General features: G+C 36.6%; 1 protein-coding gene across 1 annotated transcript; it reads left to right on the top strand.

Annotated features, from left to right (window-relative positions):
* The first annotated feature begins 9669 nt into the window (after positions 1 to 9669).
* On the top strand, positions 9670 to 19034 carry perp (p53 apoptosis effector related to pmp22). The gene is made up of 3 exons (XM_051917439.1): positions 9670 to 9978; positions 11894 to 12034; positions 17512 to 19034. The coding sequence occupies exons 1-3, from the start codon at positions 9774 to 9776 to the stop codon at positions 17721 to 17723; spliced, it is 558 nt and encodes a 185-aa protein (XP_051773399.1). The 5' UTR covers positions 9670 to 9773; the 3' UTR covers positions 17724 to 19034.
* The last annotated feature ends 1017 nt before the right edge of the window (positions 19035 to 20051 follow it).

Raw genomic sequence — 20051 nt, 5'->3', positions numbered from 1 at the left:
TTTGTAGTCCCGTAGCTTATATCGCCGTCTGCTGTTAGCCTCGGTTACTCACAGGTGCTGGGTAATACGCCAAAAGTTTACATCATAAACTTGAGTCAGTTGTGTATAACCTGTATTTATGCGTAAAACAAGTTCTGTCGTTCATTGCGCTCAAGTGAAAAGGGACAGAGAAAGTTACAAGGCTGGACTCATTGATGTGAACTGGGTTAGCTATCATTAGCTAAAGGGTTAGTTCACCCAAAAATGACAATTCTGCCATTCATTCTCTCACCCTCATGTCTGGGGGCATCCTCCCCCAGGAGAACTATTTTGTCATTTTAACATGTAAATGAAGCATTCTGGTGCACTCTGACAAGAAAATAAAGGGAAAAGACAACATTTGCTTCAAGTAAAAAAAAAAATGTATTGACACTGGGCCTGGGCATTGACACAACTTGCACAATTTGATTCAATATTGATTAACTTGGGGCCTTATCAGGTACAGTACATAGCAAATTTACTCAAAGGAAAAATATCTTTCAACTAATGCTGTAAACTATAAGGAACCCCAGTTGGTACATCTTTATAATATTAAAGGTTAAAAATGATTGATTTTTAGACTATTTACATTTAAATTACACGTAAGGATTTTTTTATAATAACGTTATAATACATTTTTGATGACGGGCTAATTATCAAATTCTTACATTTGATCAATACATTCAGTTTTAATATTAAGACACTTTAGGGCTGTTGATACCAATCAAATTAACAAACTACACTGCAAAATCACAACTGCAATAAATATTGTTATGAGATTGATGTTAAAACAAATATTTGAATATACAATTAAGAAAAAAATGCAATGATACTTTTAAACATGAAACTAAACCGCCAATAGGTGGCAGCAAGTGACCGTCTTAATAAGTGAGTCATTCATTCAAATGATTCATTCAGAATCGTTCAATCAAGCTGAATCATTCAATAACAAAACACCGCGCTGAGTTTTGCTTTTCTCTTTTTGAACTATTTTCAACGGTGAAATAGAACAAAAAACAGTCAATATTGTGTTTAAAATGTAAGTAGGCCTAACTTAATATGAACTAGGCTACTTGTTTATTAAACTATAAATTCTATGTAACATTTGCAATCGTGATAATATTCAGCAGAACCCTATGTTATTTAAATCATATGTTATAAATAAAAAAAACGCATCATTTTGAATTTTTTTACCCCAGTATGTTTCTTCTGTGAGTTCTTGTGTGTGCGGTAATAACTCGTTTGTTTTGATTTCTCCAGTCTCTCACAGAAAGAGGGAGAGCGACCTCACTACCAGAAATATACACTGACTGAATGTAATAAGATCAGCAGTGCCGACGTGGAAACTGTTTGATCTGATATCTGTGGTTTAACAGAGAATTCTGCGACCAATGCAAATGTTTCTCACAAGATTTCACAGCGATGTTATTAATTCTGCGGTGAAATCAAGCGCTTTCTCCCAGCGCTGTGTAATCTGTACCCATGAGAAACATTGTGCCACTAACACTGACAGAAATAACTTGTGGCGGAAATGGTCTAATGTTTTCGAGAGCTTTTAAGTGCTTCACACAACTTTTCACAGCACTTCAAAGCTTTAAAATATTGCCCAATTTGAATGTTATTTTTAATGTTATGTCCAAAACATTATTTGTTCATCCTTCATAGTTTGTCCCCATTTGTAAAACTAAAAGTTTCACGATGTAGAAAAGCAAACACTTATTTAGAAATAAAAAAGACAATAAATTACCACTGTAGTAGATGCTGCAGAGGAGCACTTATTAGCCATTTCCACACCCTAGTATATATTTTTAATATTTATTAAAAATAAAATAAAAGTTAATATTATCTGCATCTCAACTCAAGTTCAGTGCTTTTCGGTCAGCCCTCACAGCGCTGCCAAATCAGGGGCTGGTGCCACATTAGAACCTATGGCACCTGTACTGCCCTCCAGGGTTGCCAGGTTTTCACAACAAAACCCGCCCAATTGCTACTCAAAACTAGCCCAGTCGTGTTTCAGTGGGGGTCCCCCATAAAAATTGCATTCTGGGGGGTAAAATATGCGTTTTTGACGGGGTTCCCCTGCTAAAATTTGTTTTCCAGGGGCAAAATATCATGTTATTTAGGGTCACTTCAACCCGCGGACATGAAAAACAACCCACGACAACAGTGTTAAAGTAACCCAATTCCGCGGACTTGCCAACAAATGTTACACAGAACCCGTTTTTCTATTCCAGTGCGCTACTTTTCCACTGTTTTCCTATAAACACGCGCTTGATGGACGTGCATGACCGTTACGGTCGTGTCTCGCGTCTTTTGCAGCGCCTCGCACATGAGCGTCGCGTTTTTAAGACGCCGTGTCAAGTTGAAAGAATTTCAACTTTTAACAGTGACCAATAGACCAAAACAGTGGACCAATCAGAAGAACTCGGAGGCGGGGCAAGCGTTGCGAGCTTCTGTTTACAGTAGCAAGTTGGCATGACAGCTTTTTTATTTGACGGCAACATGGTGGAGAAGGCGCTCATTATTATCTTATTTTCATTTTTTCCATGTCAAAACTCGTATCTATCAATTCTGCTGTTTGCCTATTTCTATTATTTCCATTATTGTCGTTATTGCATCACGTCTCAAAAGCGCGTCTCGAGACCCTCGCGATGCCCTGCAATGGTTTTTGAGGTCAGAAAAGTAATAACAATGTTAAAAGAATGTTTGTTTGTCTGTTGTATATTTTCACTGCAAAACAACAAGAAATGCTGTAAATAGTGCTGCAAATTTTAAGAAAAGCCGCCGCAAATTCAGTCATTTTAGGGGCCATTCACACAGAACATGTCTTTGCGTCTAAAAACGCGAGTTGGCCCGACTAACTTCCAATCAGTGTTTTTGAAAATTTACTTAATCCACCATTAAATGGTTTGAGGAATCTGATTGCCTTAAATGGTTTAAGTTCATCAAACTCAAAGTAATAAAGTTACATAAGACTAAGCAGAAACTAACATTGGTACAAAGCAATGATGACAGAACAGGAGCACTGTTCAGAATGCTCAAAACATTTGAGGAAACTTATTACTTCGAAAAACTGTAAAATAAAATTTTTGTTAGTAGAAGTTAGTAGAACTTAAAATATCTGTGATAAGTGGAGCGAGGTCGAGAGCCGTGGAAGCGGAGCAAGGCCAGTGTGGTGCACAGGTGTCTCTCATTAATATTCACGTCACCGGCATCCCTTCACTCCCACAGTTCTCAACCTCGCCCAACTCGTCATAATGTTAATTACATATAGTTCATTTACATAGACATCACACTCAGATCTTGGTTAATAGACAGCAATTAACACATGCTATTATAACTATCAAAGAGACTGCCATTATGTACTTGCATGTATATAATCAAAAAACATACAGTATGTGGTCTTAAAAGTTTTGTAGCCCATCCTCTGCCTAACCACATGCTCTACTCTTCACCACAACCCTACAAAACTAACATAACAGAACCGCTGTAAATCGCTGTGGGAATTAGAAATCTGCTGCAACCCAATCATATTAATTACAGCTTACTACAATCAAATTTTGAGTTCACACAACTTTTTTCTATTAAGTACAATGAACTTTCATTATTATTTGAGTGAAATGAACTCATTTCATTTAATTAATTTCACTGTTTGGTTCTACAGTGTATTACAACAAAATTAAAAATTGCAACTAAATATAATTTTATATAATTTTATCGCTCTCAAAAAGAAAGGTACAAAAGCTGTCACAGGGTGGTAGCCTTTCAGAAGGTACTAATATCTACCATAGGTACTAATATGCACCCTAGAGACACAAAGGAGTAGCCTACTTTTCAAAAGGGTGTTGGTATAGGCCTATTTCTAATTTTCTACATTTAATAAATTAATGTATCTGTAATTATTTAGGCTCATTTGTTGGTTAATGATTATATTTATGTGAACTTGTGAGACATGTAATAAACATAGAAAGTCACTCCAGCCTGTTCTGTTGCATAAGTAGCTACATAATAATAACTTGATTTAACATCACAATCATTAAAACAACAACAACAACTCGTAATCCAAATAATTTTGAAGGATTTTTATTCATAAACTCTTTATTTATATTATCCAGAGTGAATAGATCTCCTTTGTAAGCATGGAAATGTCAATGCTTTTGCGTTTTCTCAAAAATGTTTTTCGTTCCCCTGAGAAACTTTGCGTTCGCTCGCAAAACTTTTGAGTTTGAAGTTACTCGGGGAATAAAATATATTTGCGAGAGCATGCAAAAACCATTGAAATAGTATATTTTTTCCCCTCATTTTATATATATATATTTTATCACCATGGCTCAGTACTGTTGTGGTATCATGTCAAGAGAATGGCCCTATCCCAACTGGCACGCTAAACACTCACGGCCCTCCTACGAGTCCGCACTTTCGTGACGTAACGTCGCTTTGACTGTCGGGAAGAAGTCTGCCGCGGAGCAAAAGTGCGCATCGAGGGCGCATATCGGCCGCAAAGTGGCCGTTCGCGAGCACCCTTCTGAAGCCTAAAATTGACAAATGGGACACTCTATGGTCTCGTGGATTTAACGGACATGCGCACGCGGCAGCCATTGTAGGTCCACAAGACCGAAAGTGCATAGAAGTGTGCCATTTGGGACAGGGCCAATGTTTCAGAGGAACTTACACTTAACAGACACATTTATTCAAAACCACAACGGAGAACACAAGCAGAAGCAATTATAATCGAAGATACCATCCCACATGATCATGGAATAAATCAACACGCAGAAAATGTGATCTCTTTTTTGTTGTAAGATAAAGAAGGCTTTATGTCATTCGTTAGTCGTTGCCTAATGATTGTGCTGAAACGTGCATTAAATACTGATGAAAACAACCATATTTCGCAAATTGCACCCTGTGAACTTGCAGTGTAGTTCAGCGTTGGGTGTGACAGACACCTGCAGGCCGCTTCCTCTAACTCTCACTGCGCCCCGCCCCGTGCTTGGGTCGGCCCTGCCCGCAGGCACCCTGTGTTTTAAAAAACCTGTCCATCCAGGGAGTGTGAGGCTATGTTCTCCACCTGCCTTGCTGAAATAGTAATGTTTCTTGAGTCACTCAAAAATTCAGTCTGTAAATTAGCTTATGTCTAGAGCCTGCCTCATCAGCTGGCATTAACAAAAAACACACCCACCGATGCGCCTCATTAACTGCTCATCTCTGATTCACGTGAAATCGTGAGCACGGGAATCAGACAGCACTGTTGTTTCTTCATGGGTGTATGAAAAGGGTGGACATGATTTCCCTTGAATTATTGTGATTATGCAGTTTCAGGACTTAATGATTACGCCCTTTGATTCATGCAAAGACTGCAAAATTCACTAGATTATTTGACAATAGTAGATGTCTCAGAATAGAAAGCATGCACAAGATTGTAGTCATGTTTGTTCGTTCACAGTGCACCTGTTTTTACAAAGACTATATATTTTGGGAAGAGCTGAACGCTAACTAGCCTACTATAATGATAATGACAAAGATATAGTCCTAAAAATCATTCTAAATATAAAAAAATAGGAGAGCCCACACCACAAATAACAATAACGACACAGGAATGATATCATTAGAATCATTTTCAGAACGTTTTTTTTCCAACTGATGAAAAAAAAAAAAAAAACATTGACAGGCAATCAGAATTCATCCTTCTTTAAAGAGTTTGATCATTTAAAGCTGCAGACGGCAAACAATACTGTTCGCTGGTGTGGATGCTAATATAGTTATTGTTATAGTTATCGTTCTTGCTGTGAACGGGCCTTTAGAAAGACCTGCAGTCTTGCAATAAATACAACTGTTAAATTAAATGGGACCTATAATGCCCCTTTCACAAGATGTAATATGAGTCTCTGGTGTCCCCAGAATGTGTCTGTGAAGTTTCAGCTCAAAATACCCCACAGATCATTTATTATAGCTTGTCAAATTTGCCCCTATTTGGGTGTGAGCAAAAACATGCTGTTTTTGTGTGTCCCTTTAAATGCAAATGAGCTGCTGCTCCCGCCCCCCTTTCCAGAAGAGGGTGGAGCTTTAACAGCTCACGCTTCGGTTGCTCAAAAACAACAAAGCTGGAGAATCTCACGCAGCCAAAATGAGGATTGTCAGTAACGGTGTTCAGCCTTACATTGTTCAAACCGGAGTCGGACACTGATGGAGAGACTCAGGAAGAAGTTACAACTTTTAGAATGAAACTGGACGTTTCTGAACTGTTAGTGGATAAATTTATGTAGTTGCTGTGGAGTTGATTCAACTCATCGACTAGCATGTGCCGTCATGTTAATCTTTTGTGCAAATCCAGTGTTGAATTTACCCTTGTTTGTGAAGCAGTCTGGCGTAAAATGACAGCATGATAACAACACTCCACTACAACAACTCTTCCTCTTCTCTAAAGCAGCCCAACATGGCCTCACCCCCTTTGTTGCATGTTCTCAGGGGTGGGGTTTATGTAAATTTTGGGGTTTGTGATGGAAGAAGAAGCTTGTTGTAGTCACTACCAGCCGTTTGTTGTTGTCCTTAAAAAGCGATTGCTGTAAAAGAAAATATCTCCCTTTGCATTGAACTTTGAGTGTCGTAACTTTGCAGATGTTGTTTATGCTCAAACAGCAACATTACACACTAACTAATGTTAAAAAAGTGAAATCATAATCAACCCCTTTAAAGTTAAATTAAAGGTTCCAAAAGTTTTTTTTTTTTTTTTTTACAGCAATGTCATACAACCATCTTAGTACTTCTAAATGAACCTTTTTTTTCTTAGTATAAAGAGCATCTTTATAATCTAAAGAATCTTTTGCCACGTTAAAGAACTTTTGGAAAGATTCTGTTAAAGGTTCTTCATGGAACCATCGATGCCAATAAAGAACCTGTATTTTTAGGAGTGCAGGATACAAACAGTCAAATATCAATACAGAATTTATATCTTATACATGACAAATTATAATATAGACTCTATATTATAATTTGTCATGTATAAGATTTAAAGAGGTTTACTGAATATTGATAATTTAATTGCAGAATCTTAAGAAGTTGAAAAAACATATTGGTGTCTTTCTATGTTAATTATTCATAGTAAGTGAAACATATTATTACATTGTTTTTTAAAGGTTAATATTAAACATCTTTATTTCAGAATCAAACTGCAGACATAAACTGATGAATAATGTAAGGTGTGAAAATCCCCAGACTCATGAATGACAGGGGTCACACAAATGTCCAGCACTTTAAATAAATGTGCAGTTAGCATCTGTCTCAAAATAATTAAAGTACAGAGTACTTTTATATTAAATTCTTATTTTAAAAGGACAAAATAGTTTTGAAGGACACTTTCTGTCTCACAAAAACATGCATATGCTTGTTTATCGATGTAACCTCCACAAAAAATAACTAGTATACAGTGTATACATTCATAATTTATGACTTTCTCTCACGACCCCTGACTCCACCATCAATCGCCTGAGGCTGATTTAACAGCAACAACATCATCTCACTGCCATCAGGAACGGCCAAACCGCAGTTTACACAAACATACAGTACTGTTTAAGAATCACTTCAACATTACGTTTTGAAAGAAACTGATGCTTTTATAATCGATAAAACACAGTTATATTGCAAATGATTAATTTTCAAAGTAACTATTACGTTTACAGCAAAGATATATCTTGTGAGACAAAAGCAAACTGTACAGAGAGAGAAGTGGACATAAATTCATATTTATATACTAGTGCTGTCAAATCGATTAATCACGATTAATTGCATCTAATATAAAAGTTTATGTGTGTGTGTGTGTATGTGTGTGTGTGTGTGTGTGTGTGTGTGTGTGTGTGTGTGTGTTTAATTGCGATTTATCGGTTTGCCAGCACTGATTTACACCATGTTTAATGGAAACATATGTGGAATTATTTTTTTTTACACATATCACTTGTTCAGAGATTTAATAATAATCGTTTAGATTCTCATCCGAAACGCAACTATCAAAGCAGCATGACTGAAGCCTGTTTAATTTTGCATGAGTGGCGTGTGAATCACCAGCACACGCCAAAGGTGTGAGAAGATTTGCTCAAAGATAAAATTTGCAACCCATTTAAATTCTATAGTATTTTACCAGTGTACAATGCGTAGAACGTCAATAATCTAAAACCGACACTGACATAAATTAGAAGGCTTTTTGAACTACTCATCACGACCACCCTTACAGGAATGCATCACATTTTATTGTAAAGTTTCTAGGCTGATACATTTCAAAGGAAGTATTGATTGTATAGGTTGTATAAAAGTATAGAAAACGATATACATTGGCATGATAATGAGGAGCCATCGTGTGATTCACAGCTTTAACAAATGCCACCATTACAAGAACAAAGAAGAATCAAGAGCTTTAAAGTCTGAATGAATTCTGGACCAATCTCAACCTTTTCTCTATGTGTAAAATGTGTTCTGTTCTAATGATGAGTGATATTAGGAAAAACCTGGCTTTCTGATATCCAAAAGGATCGCATAAATCATGATGAAATGAAAACAATATCTGTTCAGAGTATTGATTTTCAATAGAAGAACATGTGAAGTGATGTTAGACCTGAGCTGATGGGAAACCGTTTGTGAGGAAAAACCCTGGAAAATCATCCCAGAAAGCATGGGAAGAAACTTCACCTTAATATCTTAAGAATCTGCATGCAAGAGTATTTAAGGTCTGCACAGCATTGCTTTCTTAAAAAACAACCCAAGTTGGGTTGAAAATTGACAAACCTAGCGGTTGGGTTAAATGTTTGCCCAACCTGCTGGGTAGTTTTATTTAACCCAACTATTGTTTAAATATTACTATATGGCTGACTTAAAATGAACCCAAAATAGGTTGGAAATTAAAAATCAGACACATAATTACTAGAGCTAATAACTAAAAGGTGAACATTTATTAATAAGCAATTTAATAAATGTTTATTGTTTAATCATTATTCATTAAACTTATTATAAATGTTCATTTCCAACATATTTTGGGTTAATTTTAACCAAGCGATAGAGTAATTTTTAAACAATAGTTGAGTTAAATGAAACTAAACTGGGTTAAATTGGGTTAAAACAACCCAATCGCTGGGTTTGTCCATTTTCAACCTCAGCATTTTTAGAGTGAATAAAATACTGCTTTTAAAAGAGGTTTACTGTAAAATAAATGCAGGTTAGGCCATTTTTCGTCTAGCACATCAAATTACTGTAAAAATACAAATAAAACAATTAATTTTTACATTGTGGCAACAAATAGGCCAACCTGTGGTAAAATGCAGGGACGCATCACGTGTAAATAGATGTTATTTAGGATTTATTTTAGCCCAAATTATTTGTTGATGTTATAAATAGTTAAAAGACAAAGTAAAGGGGAATTGAACTGAGAATGATCAGTTTATATAAATACAGTTAACCTTTCCACAGAATTCACAGAAACTCTACACAGATGTCATTTAATAATAAATGCATAACTTTTAAGGTACTGTAAAACTTTATTGTCAATTAAAAGTGAACTTATACGATGTTAAAAAGACAACATGGCTGATGAAGTGTGTGTGTCAGGCCCAGCCCTGCCTGAGTGGATCTATTCAAACAGGTCGAGCCTCACCAGATCAGGTTTCACTGTAGGGTGGAGCTCCGGGAAACTTTCAGATAAAGAGTGGAACGAAATTATCCAGAGAGCTTCTTCACACTCGGTTAGGAGACACGAAACAGCGCAACTATCCAAAATGTTTCGTTGCGGAATCGCGTATCCAAGATGCAGGTGGATCCTGCCTCTCCTTCTGCTGTTTGCGATCATTTTCGACATTATCGCCATCGCGGCGCAGTCCGGATGGGTCGAGGACGAGAACGCCAAAACGCACTACGCCAGTATGTGGAAACAGTGTCGAGGCCGCAACGACCAGTGGGACTGTAAATCTCTCATGGAGTTCCGTAAGTATTGAGTTCAAGTCCTGAATCTATGTTTAATCCAGTGTTTTAGACATTGAAGTACAGCTCAAATGAAAGCGTTCACCAAAATCAGGTGGAAAAACAATCTTGAATTCATTTTTAACAATTATTATGCCTTTAAACTAATTTATTATGCCACAAAACAGAGAAACATTTATTTGTCACGCCTATTGTATTATAATATATAGAGATCAACTATATGATGACTATGTACAGTAGAGTAGACTACACTCTGATATGTGTAACTGTTACATAATAATGTTGCATGACTTACTGAGTCAAACAAACAACCCCTTGACTTGTTTCTAGCTATCAGGGACCGTTCTCGGAACTTTGGCTAACGTTCTGGCAAGGTTCTCTCAAAGTTATGAACAATATTAGAAAGTTCATGTTTGATCTCTAATTATGTTCTCAAAACGTTAGCACAAAAACATTATTTATATATCGTTCGTAGAACAATTTTTTTTTAAATGTTTTAGTTGGACGTTCTTCTGACATTTTTTTAAATGTTACTATTTGTTTCAGAACATTCAGAGAACAATCAAAAGTAACGTTCACATAATTGCAGAATGATAAAATGGAATGTTCCCTTAACGTTCGCTTAACTAAAGCAAAAGCAAAAAAAAAAACTGGACATTTGGAATGTTCAGAGAACATTCAGAAATAACGTTTTCATAACTTAATGATAAAGTATGCAAAACGTTTTTAGAACACACACACACACACACACACACACATATATATATATATATATATATATATATGTGTGTATGTGTTAGATTTGTTATAAGTCATTAAGTTGATCAGAAATTGTTACACTTTCATCAGCCCATAAAAGAAGTTTTAATAACATTTATATCACTTTTATTCTCTGGGGAAATGGAAATAATTGGTGTCAGTTTCACTAAGTTTGCAAATGGAGCCACATACAGAGCTAGTTGAACCAGTTGAATAAATCAGACGAGAACGTTGACAGCTTTGCAAACACTTTAACCTCCAGGCAAAACCTGCCATTTTTGTTGTGTGTCTACCTTTACCTCAGCTGATTTTTTTATTTTGCCAGTAGAACATATCTAAACTAAGGCCTGTCAGTAAAGATCTTTCATTACTGTTTACGGAGTATTTTAATGCAGGAATAGCATGCTGCAACCCTCTTTATGAACAACAGTGCATCTAAATTATTCATAGATGGAGAATTTTCTACATGCTGTGATGTGCTAATCCACTTCTTAGGTTAGCACTTCACAAAGGAAGTGTCATGAAAAATATATTAATGTAATCTGAGGATTGTGACCATAAAGTTGATCATAATCAGTTTTGTTCATAAATGCCAAAGATCACTTTTGTCTGAGTGGTGAATCACACCAAATAATACTAGTTGCATCAATCATAGTTTTGTCAAACCCGTCCACACCCTTCCTCCTCCCCCAGCAGTCTCTGGGTGTGACTGTTTTCACAGACTTCATGGAGCAAAAACACATTCCTCTATTGAGCATTAGGAAGCCAAGCACTGTCTCTACAAGTCCTCAGAGCAGCAGTGAAACTGATTAATGACTGACTGAAACTAGTTAAGCATTGCTGTTAATGTGTAACCATCCATATTAGACCTTATCACTGAAATTCGCCTCATGTGTTTGATCTAAGTTCCTCATGTTGATTCAAATTAGTGAAAGTGATGAGATGCACAGCAGTTTCTCCTTTTGTTTAGTTGTTTAGATAGGTGCATTAACTGTGCCTTAGTTTGTATAAGTAGTTTTCAAAAATGTTAAAAGCAGCTCCCAGCCTGCTAGGGGTCATTATAGGTTTTGTATTGTGTTTTTGAATGCATTAATGTGACCGTAATGAAACCTATAAGCAGCATGTGATATAAAAGTCTTGTTCTTCGTTGTCCCTCCAGCATGGGCTCAGGCAGTCGCTGCTCTGATGATCATAGGCCTCATCATCCTCATCATCGCCTTCATCATCTCATTCGTGGCTCTCTGCTGTACCCTCAGCATCCCTATGCTGCCTTTGATTGGAGGCCTGCTTATTTTGGCTGGTAAGAGACCTTCTTTGCTCTTTAGTTTGTTGCAAATCAAGGAAAAAGGGCAGTGTACACATTTATATTGGCCAAAAAGTTTACTTTTCCAGTTCATGTCGGTTTTGAATCAAAGCCTTTCTGTGGAAGTTCCACAGTAAGATAATTTCCATCACTTATCTGTAATGAATCTAATGGTTTCTAGATAATACGTGGAAGTAGGGATGGGCGGTGTGACGGTATGAAATGTGCGACCGCAGCTGTGTTTTTTTTTTAGTACCATTATAGTTTTTATTAATATTTAGAAGTTTTTATTTTAATATTTTCCATTTTCATTTTAAATTATTTAATTGTCATTTTTGTTAGTTTTTAATACATCTATGTAGTTTTTATTAATTTTTATTTCTGTTTTAGTTTTTTTTAGTGCATCAAGTTTAACTAAATGAAAATTAGAAAAGTAGCCTTTTTAACATTTTGTTTTATTTTGTTGTAATGAGAATGTTTTTATGGTTTTAGTTTTAGTTAACTATAGTAACCCTGGACCACAGTCATGTCTGTAACACTTTATTTCGATGGTCCACTTAGACATTTTCTTGACTATAAATAACTTTGCAACCACATGTCAACTAGCAGTCATTAGAGTATTAGTAAACTGTCTGCTTAATATCTGCTAACACTTTATTTTGATGCTCCTAACAGACATTCTACAGACTATAAGTAACTTTACAAGTTCATGTCAACTTATTTCACTAATTCTAACAGTCTACTAATGAGAGTTAGTTGACATGTAGTTGCAAAGTTACTAATAGTTAGTAGAATTTCTAAAGTGGACCTCTGAAATAAAGTGTAACCGCTATTCTGCTATACTGAGGTTACTTCAGGTCATTAAAGGATTAGTTCAGGATTAGTTCACTTCAGAATTAAAATTTCCTAATAATTTACTTACCCCCATATCATCCAAGATGTTTATGTCTTTCTTTCTTCAGTTGAAAAGAAATTAAGGTTTTTGAGGAAAACATTAAAGGATTCAATGGGTTAAAAGGTCCAAATGTCAGTTTCAGTGCAGTTTCAAAGGACTCTACACGATCCCAGACGAGGAATAAGGGTCTTATCTAGCAAAACAATTAGTCTAGTCTATTTTCTAAAAAAAAAATATATATATATACTTTTTAACCACAAATGCTCATCTTGCACTTCTCTGCGATGCTCCACACATTATGTAATCACGTTGGAAAGGTCACACGTGACGTAGGTGGAAGTACCGATCCAGTGTCTACAAAGTGAACGCGCAAAGACTAAGTCAAATGGCCTTTACAAAAAAAGGTAAAACAACGATGTCGGATGATTTTGAAGTTGGAGGAGAAAATGAGATGGAGTTTTTCACCCTACTGCGGTACTTCCGCCTACGCAATGCGTGACCTTTCCAACATGATTACGTAATGCATGGCACATCGCAGAGCAGTGCAAGACGAGCATTTGTGGTTAAAAAGTATATACATTTTTATTTTTTTTTAGAAAATGTCCGATCGTTTCTCTAGATAAGACTCTTATTCCTCGTCTGGGATCGTGAAGAGTTCTTTGAAGCTGCACTGAAACTGACATTTGGACCTTCAACCCGTTGAACCCCAGTGAAGTCCACTATATGGAGAAAAATCCTGGAATGTTTTCCTCAAAAACCTTAATTTCTTTTCCACTGAAGAAAGAAAGACATAAACATCTTGGATGGCATGGGGGTGAGTAAATTAACAGGAAATTTTAATTCTGAAGTAAACTGATCTTTTAATACAGAATTTAAAACAATTCAGAGCAGAAATCATCCCAAACAAGTTGAGACAAGAAAGAAGTTGAAAGATATACACCACTACTCTAATGCGCAGCTTTTGTTTTGCTGTTGCTATGGGATCGAGTGTCAGTGTGTTGCGATCACAAAGCTCGCTCTCATCCTCCCCCATCCTCGTCACTCGTGTTCAGATGAAAGTGAAGAGCTGATTTTGGGAAAGGAGAGGTTTGCTCTCCGTCACTTATTCGTCACAACCCTTATTAATGTTTTGTGTTCTGACGTCTTACAATTAGGTGCTTATTGTTGACTTGGAAAAACAGAATGTTTCATCATAAATGTTTTGTTATAAAAATCAGGGTTATTATAGTTAACTAAAACCATAAAAAAAAAAAAAAACCTTTTAAATAAAATAAACGTTTACTAAAATAAAATTTTAAAAAAATTACCTTTTTTTTTTTTATTTCAGCTAGCTACCTAGACAACATTTCTCATTTTCATGTAGTTTAAGTATAACTAAGTATAAAAAATAGAATTAAAATACTAAGTACTTTAAGTATAACTGTAGTAGAACTAAAACTAGAATAAAATGAATAAAAACTATATAGACATTAAAAAAACAGAAACTAATACAAATGACAAAAACACACCACAAAAAAAATTATTAAAAATTTAACAAAAATGAAAATATAAAAATAAAAGCTAATTCAAAATACTGATAAAAATGTATAATAGTATCTCAGTGATACTAAACTAACATCTCACATTCAGTTTCATTATGAAAATGAAAACTCAGCCTCTGTGTGAACTCTGTTTTAGATTAGATTAGTACAGCATTGTTGCTTGAAACGTCAGACACAGCCCTGTGTGAAAGTTCTCACACACCCAAACAGGGCTTGGCTTCACTCACATGTCTCTGCAACTCTCTCAGTCACACCCGTCCCTCCCGTAGGGCATGATGGGTTTAAGCTACTGATTAAAAATTTTTTGTGGACAGAAACAGATTGCTGCCAAGTTTATATTAGGTGCAGTTCATCAAGAACCTGTTGGAACATTTAGAACGTTTAGCCAAACTTTTCAGGAACTTTTGTGTACGTAGTTGCCCTAAAAACGTAATCCACATTAAAATGAGTGAATGTCATTGCATAAGATAAGAACATATCAGAGCACATGGCAAAATTGTTTTCATGTACAAGCTCAACATTTAACACAAATAGGTTTGTTAGGTTTGAAGTGATAAAACTGAAATGACAGATAAAAGATAAGTATTTGAAGACTTTTAAGAATAGCATTAAATGCAAATCATTAAACTGTACTGCTAGAACTAACTTCACACTCTAAGCTTTGGAAATTTTTTCCTGTAGGTCAAACAGTAGAGTTAGGCAAGATTTGTGTACTAAAAACGATCCCTGTTCACATGGGTCTGCGAAAACAAAAACGCTGTGTTTTGCTGCCAGTAGTGAAGTAGTGAAGTGAAGTGAAGTGAAGTGAAGTGAACCCATGTGAACGATCCCTGTTCACATGGGTCTGCGAAAACAAAAACGCTGTGTTTTGCTGCCAGTAGTGAAGTAGTGAAGTGAAGTGAAGTGAAGTGACATGTGGCCAAGTATGGTGACCTATACTCGGAATTTGTGCTCTGCATTTAACCCATCCAAGTGCACACACACAGCAGTGAACACACAGAGCAGTGGGCAGCCAATGCTGCGGCCAGGGAGCAGTTGGGGGTACGGTGCCTTGCTCAAGGGTCTCACCTCAGACGTGGTATTGAGAGAGTGCTGGACATTCACTCCCCTCACCGGGGGGACATTCACTCCCCTCACCGACAATCCCTGCTGGACCTGAGACTCGAACCCATGACCTTTGGGTTACAAGTCCGACTCTCTATCCATTAGGCCACGACTGCCCCCAGATGTAGATTCTTAAAAGTCTCCAGTAGATGGCGATGTCACTTTGTAAAGAAACACTATGCACATGACGTCACCATTTTCACAAATTCACATGTATAAGTTACCAGTAGGTAACTTATACACACACTACCTACCACACCTGATAAATCAAATTAATGCAGCAACCACAATCCAACAGATCAGGAATATGGTATTAAGATCCCGGACGAGCCCCCACATATACACCCAATACCCCTTGATTTTACATTTGGGGTCGTAACAGTTTCCCTCAAGTCGTAACAGAGGAACCACAGGTGTAGTTCATCAAATTAACTGTGGTCTTTTGTTAATGTTTAGGTTGTGTCCAAAATCGCATACTCTCTTGAGTAGGTACTTATTTTGAATAAGAAATTACTTCACAATCGCTAAAAATGTACATTCTATATGGTATGTAATCTAGATGTACTACATTCGCTATGTTGTCATTATCACGTGAACTACCAGCGTCAGTACGTTGCTTCACTGCCTTTCACAAGTCCTCTCCTGTGGTCTCATGGGATAGTAAAGTGTCCTTCGTATGTGCACTTCAGAATCTCGCCATGAGTAGTAGGTCATCCAAGGACTTTTTGCCTATTCTTTTATGAGTACTGTGAATTTGAACATAGTCCTTTTGTCACATACCATTTTTTGCCTACTATATAGTAGGGAAGTATGCGATTTCGGATGCAGCCTTAGTCTCACAGCTTTCATTGGCCAAGGACTGGCCAAGAGGACATCTGACCAACATAAAAAGCAACCAATCACAGTTCGTTTTGTACCGCGTCATGTTTAGGGGCATGAAAATGTCCCTACAATTATAGACCGGTGTGCGTCTAAGGCCCTGTTTCCACCTGGTACTAAGATATGTTTTGATCAGATCACAAATGGATGAGGGAGACACATTCCCGTTTACACCTGGTGTTTTAACCGGTCTCTTTTGTCCACTAGAAATCCGGAATGGTGAGAGAACATTGTGCTTGGTACATTTTCGTCTTCAAACAAAACTTGGTTTAAATCCCATCTGGCTAGCGCTCTTCCCATAATGCTTACGCATTAGGTCAGTAGACGGCGAGTAGGTCTTTTGTGGCTGTTCGAACACATTCAACCACATGAGCATTTACACTATGAAAGCAATCCGTTTTCAACTACCTCTGGATGTGGTCGAAAGTGGACAAGCTCAAAACTTTTTAGACCCCATTTACACCTCTATTTAGCGTCGTCCACTTGTTATCTGATCGACCAAAACGCATCTTAATACCAGGTGTAAACAGGGCATAATATATTATTAATTCAAGAACGTTGTGCAAGTTTATTGCAACAATGGTACCACAAACTTCACATACTTTTGAAAACCCAGTGTTTAGTTGATCTTGATAAGCGCTCATTGTCACAGTTAAAAACACAACGGCATTTTTCTTCCGTGAGGGGATTTGGCGTCACGACAGCTTTGTTTCAAGGCAGACTGCCAAAGAACACCCGGAAATCCTGGAGAATTCAGATGGGATGGGATGTCTTATGCATGGGCGTGACATCTGAGGCTGAATGTTTTGTTCATTTTGAATTGGGCGTCTATTGTTTTATCATTTGAAGCCTAAAAGTGTGCTTGTACTTTCTGTCAAATACATGCCACCTGCCTTACTATTTTGTAAAATAATGGCATTTAAACATGTGTGACTTAAGTGTCCAAATACTTTTAGGGTAACTGGAACTGAATAAAAATTGTGTTGTAAATTGTGCAGTTCATCTGAATGTGAATCTGTTGTGCCACTGAGTGACTTCGCTTTCTCTCGTTACAGTAATCGTGCAGATAATCGCTCTGATCATCTACCCGGTCAAGTTCAACGAGCTGATCTATGAAGGTTATTACGACTACACGTGGGCGTACGGCTTCGGCTGGGGCGCAACCATCCTGATGCTGGGCTGCGGCATCCTCTTCTGCTGCCTTCCTCGCTACGAAGATGAGCTTTCCGGGCTGGCCAAGACCAAATACATCTACACCTCTGCTTGAAAGCCCCAAATATCCCACCTCTCATAAAGGACCAAGTTAAGCCACCCAAGACTAAAGATCTATGCTCACAGATCTCCAGAAGCATTGTCATTTTCCCAAAGCAACCATAGGACCGTACTGACTTTGATGAGGCTGTGATGTGCAGCCAAACTGTGGTCATTTCTCTAACCTTTGTGGTTAATGATTTACTTTTATTTTAATTTCATTTTTCATTCACAAACTGATTGGGATTTGATGCTTTTTTTTAATGTCAGTCATCACAGACTCCACAAAGCACTCTTCAAACCTTTTGTCTTTACATTTTAGACTTACATTGTCCATCACATATTACATGTAATTACATTAATACAGCTCAGAAAATAATTGAAAGTAGTTTGCTTTCTTATGAATTTACACTGTAACATGAACACTGCAATTTAAAGTGTGACTGAGTTTTGTATTTGTATATTTCCTGAACATCTCTACATAGCAACATTAAGTAAACATTTTTACGATGTAACTGTACTTGTATATTAATGTGTCATTCCATGTCGGCCTGTTCTTGTTTATCAAAATGGCGTACTTGATTGCACACTTCCCTTAAGTGCTCTTACTGTCAGCTAAGATTGTGTGTTTTGTGTTTTGTGTTTTGGCCAAAGTGAACGTGAACGAAGGGTTTCACAAAGTTATTTTGGTAAACCTTTACAATAAGGTCTCATTTGTTAACATTAGTTAATGTATTAACTAGCATGAACTAACAATGAGCAACACATTTGTTACAGTATTAAACTTTGTTAATGTTAATAAAAATACAGTCTTTTATTGTTCATGTTAGTTTACAGTGCGTTAACTAATGTTAACAAATACAACTTTTGATTTTAATGTATAAGTGAATGTTGAAATTAACATTGACTAAGATTAATAAGTATTGTTCATTCTTAGTTTAACTAAAGTAATTAACTAATGTTAGCAAATGAAACCTTACTGTAAAGTGTTACTGTTATTTTTATAGCAAAATAGGTGAGCAAGTGGATAAAAATGCAAAATGAATGCAGCAAATGGCCTAGTAACCTGATGTTTTTCTTTGCTTTGACCTTAGCGTTGCAATCTTAATAGATCTTGATGCATTCATGAATTGATGAGTTCAAATGAGTCAGCTTGGTGTGTATGTAGAAAAGAAAAGAAATTAAAATTTACTTTGCTTGTAAGCTATGCAACATTGTAGGTTTTTTGAAGCGTTTTACTAGATTGTAATTTTTCACTTTGTCATTTGTGGTTCTTTGTGATATGATTTGTAAACTAATCTTCAATAAAAGGGAGTTTAATTATTAAGAGACCAATCAGAAGTAGTGTTTTTTGAAGAAGAAGAAAAAGAAAGTAAAGTTAGTTCTGCCAATACTAAAGGGGCCAAGCACAGAAAATGTTTAGGCATTTCTGATTATTCGGCATCGTTTTGAACTAGTTGGCCAATGAACTCAAGGAGGTCTAGACAGATCTATGTGAGTCATCGAATTCACCAGCCAAGCAACTGCTATTGAGACGATTGCTAACAGACCGCTCATTCTAGACCTCCTTGATTGAAATCACCATGTTTATCTTGCCATGAGTCAGATCTGCTGCCAAGAAGTTTTGAGCCAGTAATCTGAAACTAAATGATAAGCAATAAATCACTTGGATCCACAGGGAAATTACATCATGACCAAGTTGACTGGCTGATGATACTGTTCAGTTCCAAGCTCTTGTACTAGCAACTATTCTTAGCTTTGAACAGCAGCTCTGACATGACAAAATATGTGATTTTAAGGTTGAAATTGTGTATAACGCATAACGGTAACAGTGTAAAATATGTATTTTAGGTATGGGAGAGGCATACTTTGAGTTTTGATATTTGGGATAGGGTCATTTGGGCCACTGGGATACGATGAGCAGACAAATCTGGTCATGGTTACACCTTTGGTGTAATTGAATCCATAGTTGCTATATTCGTTTATTTATTTATTGTTTTACAAAGACAGAAGCTACAAAGATAAAGGGAGGAAAAAAGAGAGAAAAAAAAAAAAACATTCACAAGACGCCAAAAACTGACTCATAGTAGGTGACAATAGAAGTACCTTTTACATTTTTCACAACTTTAAAGGGTTAGTTCACCCAAAAATAAAATTTCTGTCATTAATTACTCACCCTCATGTCGTTCCACACCCGTAAGACCTTCATTCATCTTCAGAACACAAATGAATATTTTTCATAAAATTCGATGGTTCAGTGAGGCCTGCATCACCAGCAAAAACACTCCCTTTTTCAGATGCCCATAAAGGTACTAAAAACATATTTAAAACAGTTCATGTGACT

The sequence above is a fragment of the Ctenopharyngodon idella genome, chromosome 13 (assembly GCF_019924925.1).
Source record: "Ctenopharyngodon idella isolate HZGC_01 chromosome 13, HZGC01, whole genome shotgun sequence".
Lineage (NCBI taxonomy): Eukaryota > Metazoa > Chordata > Actinopteri > Cypriniformes > Xenocyprididae > Ctenopharyngodon > Ctenopharyngodon idella.
Note: the sequence above shows the minus strand (reverse complement) of the source record. Positions and strands in the feature narration are given on the sequence as shown.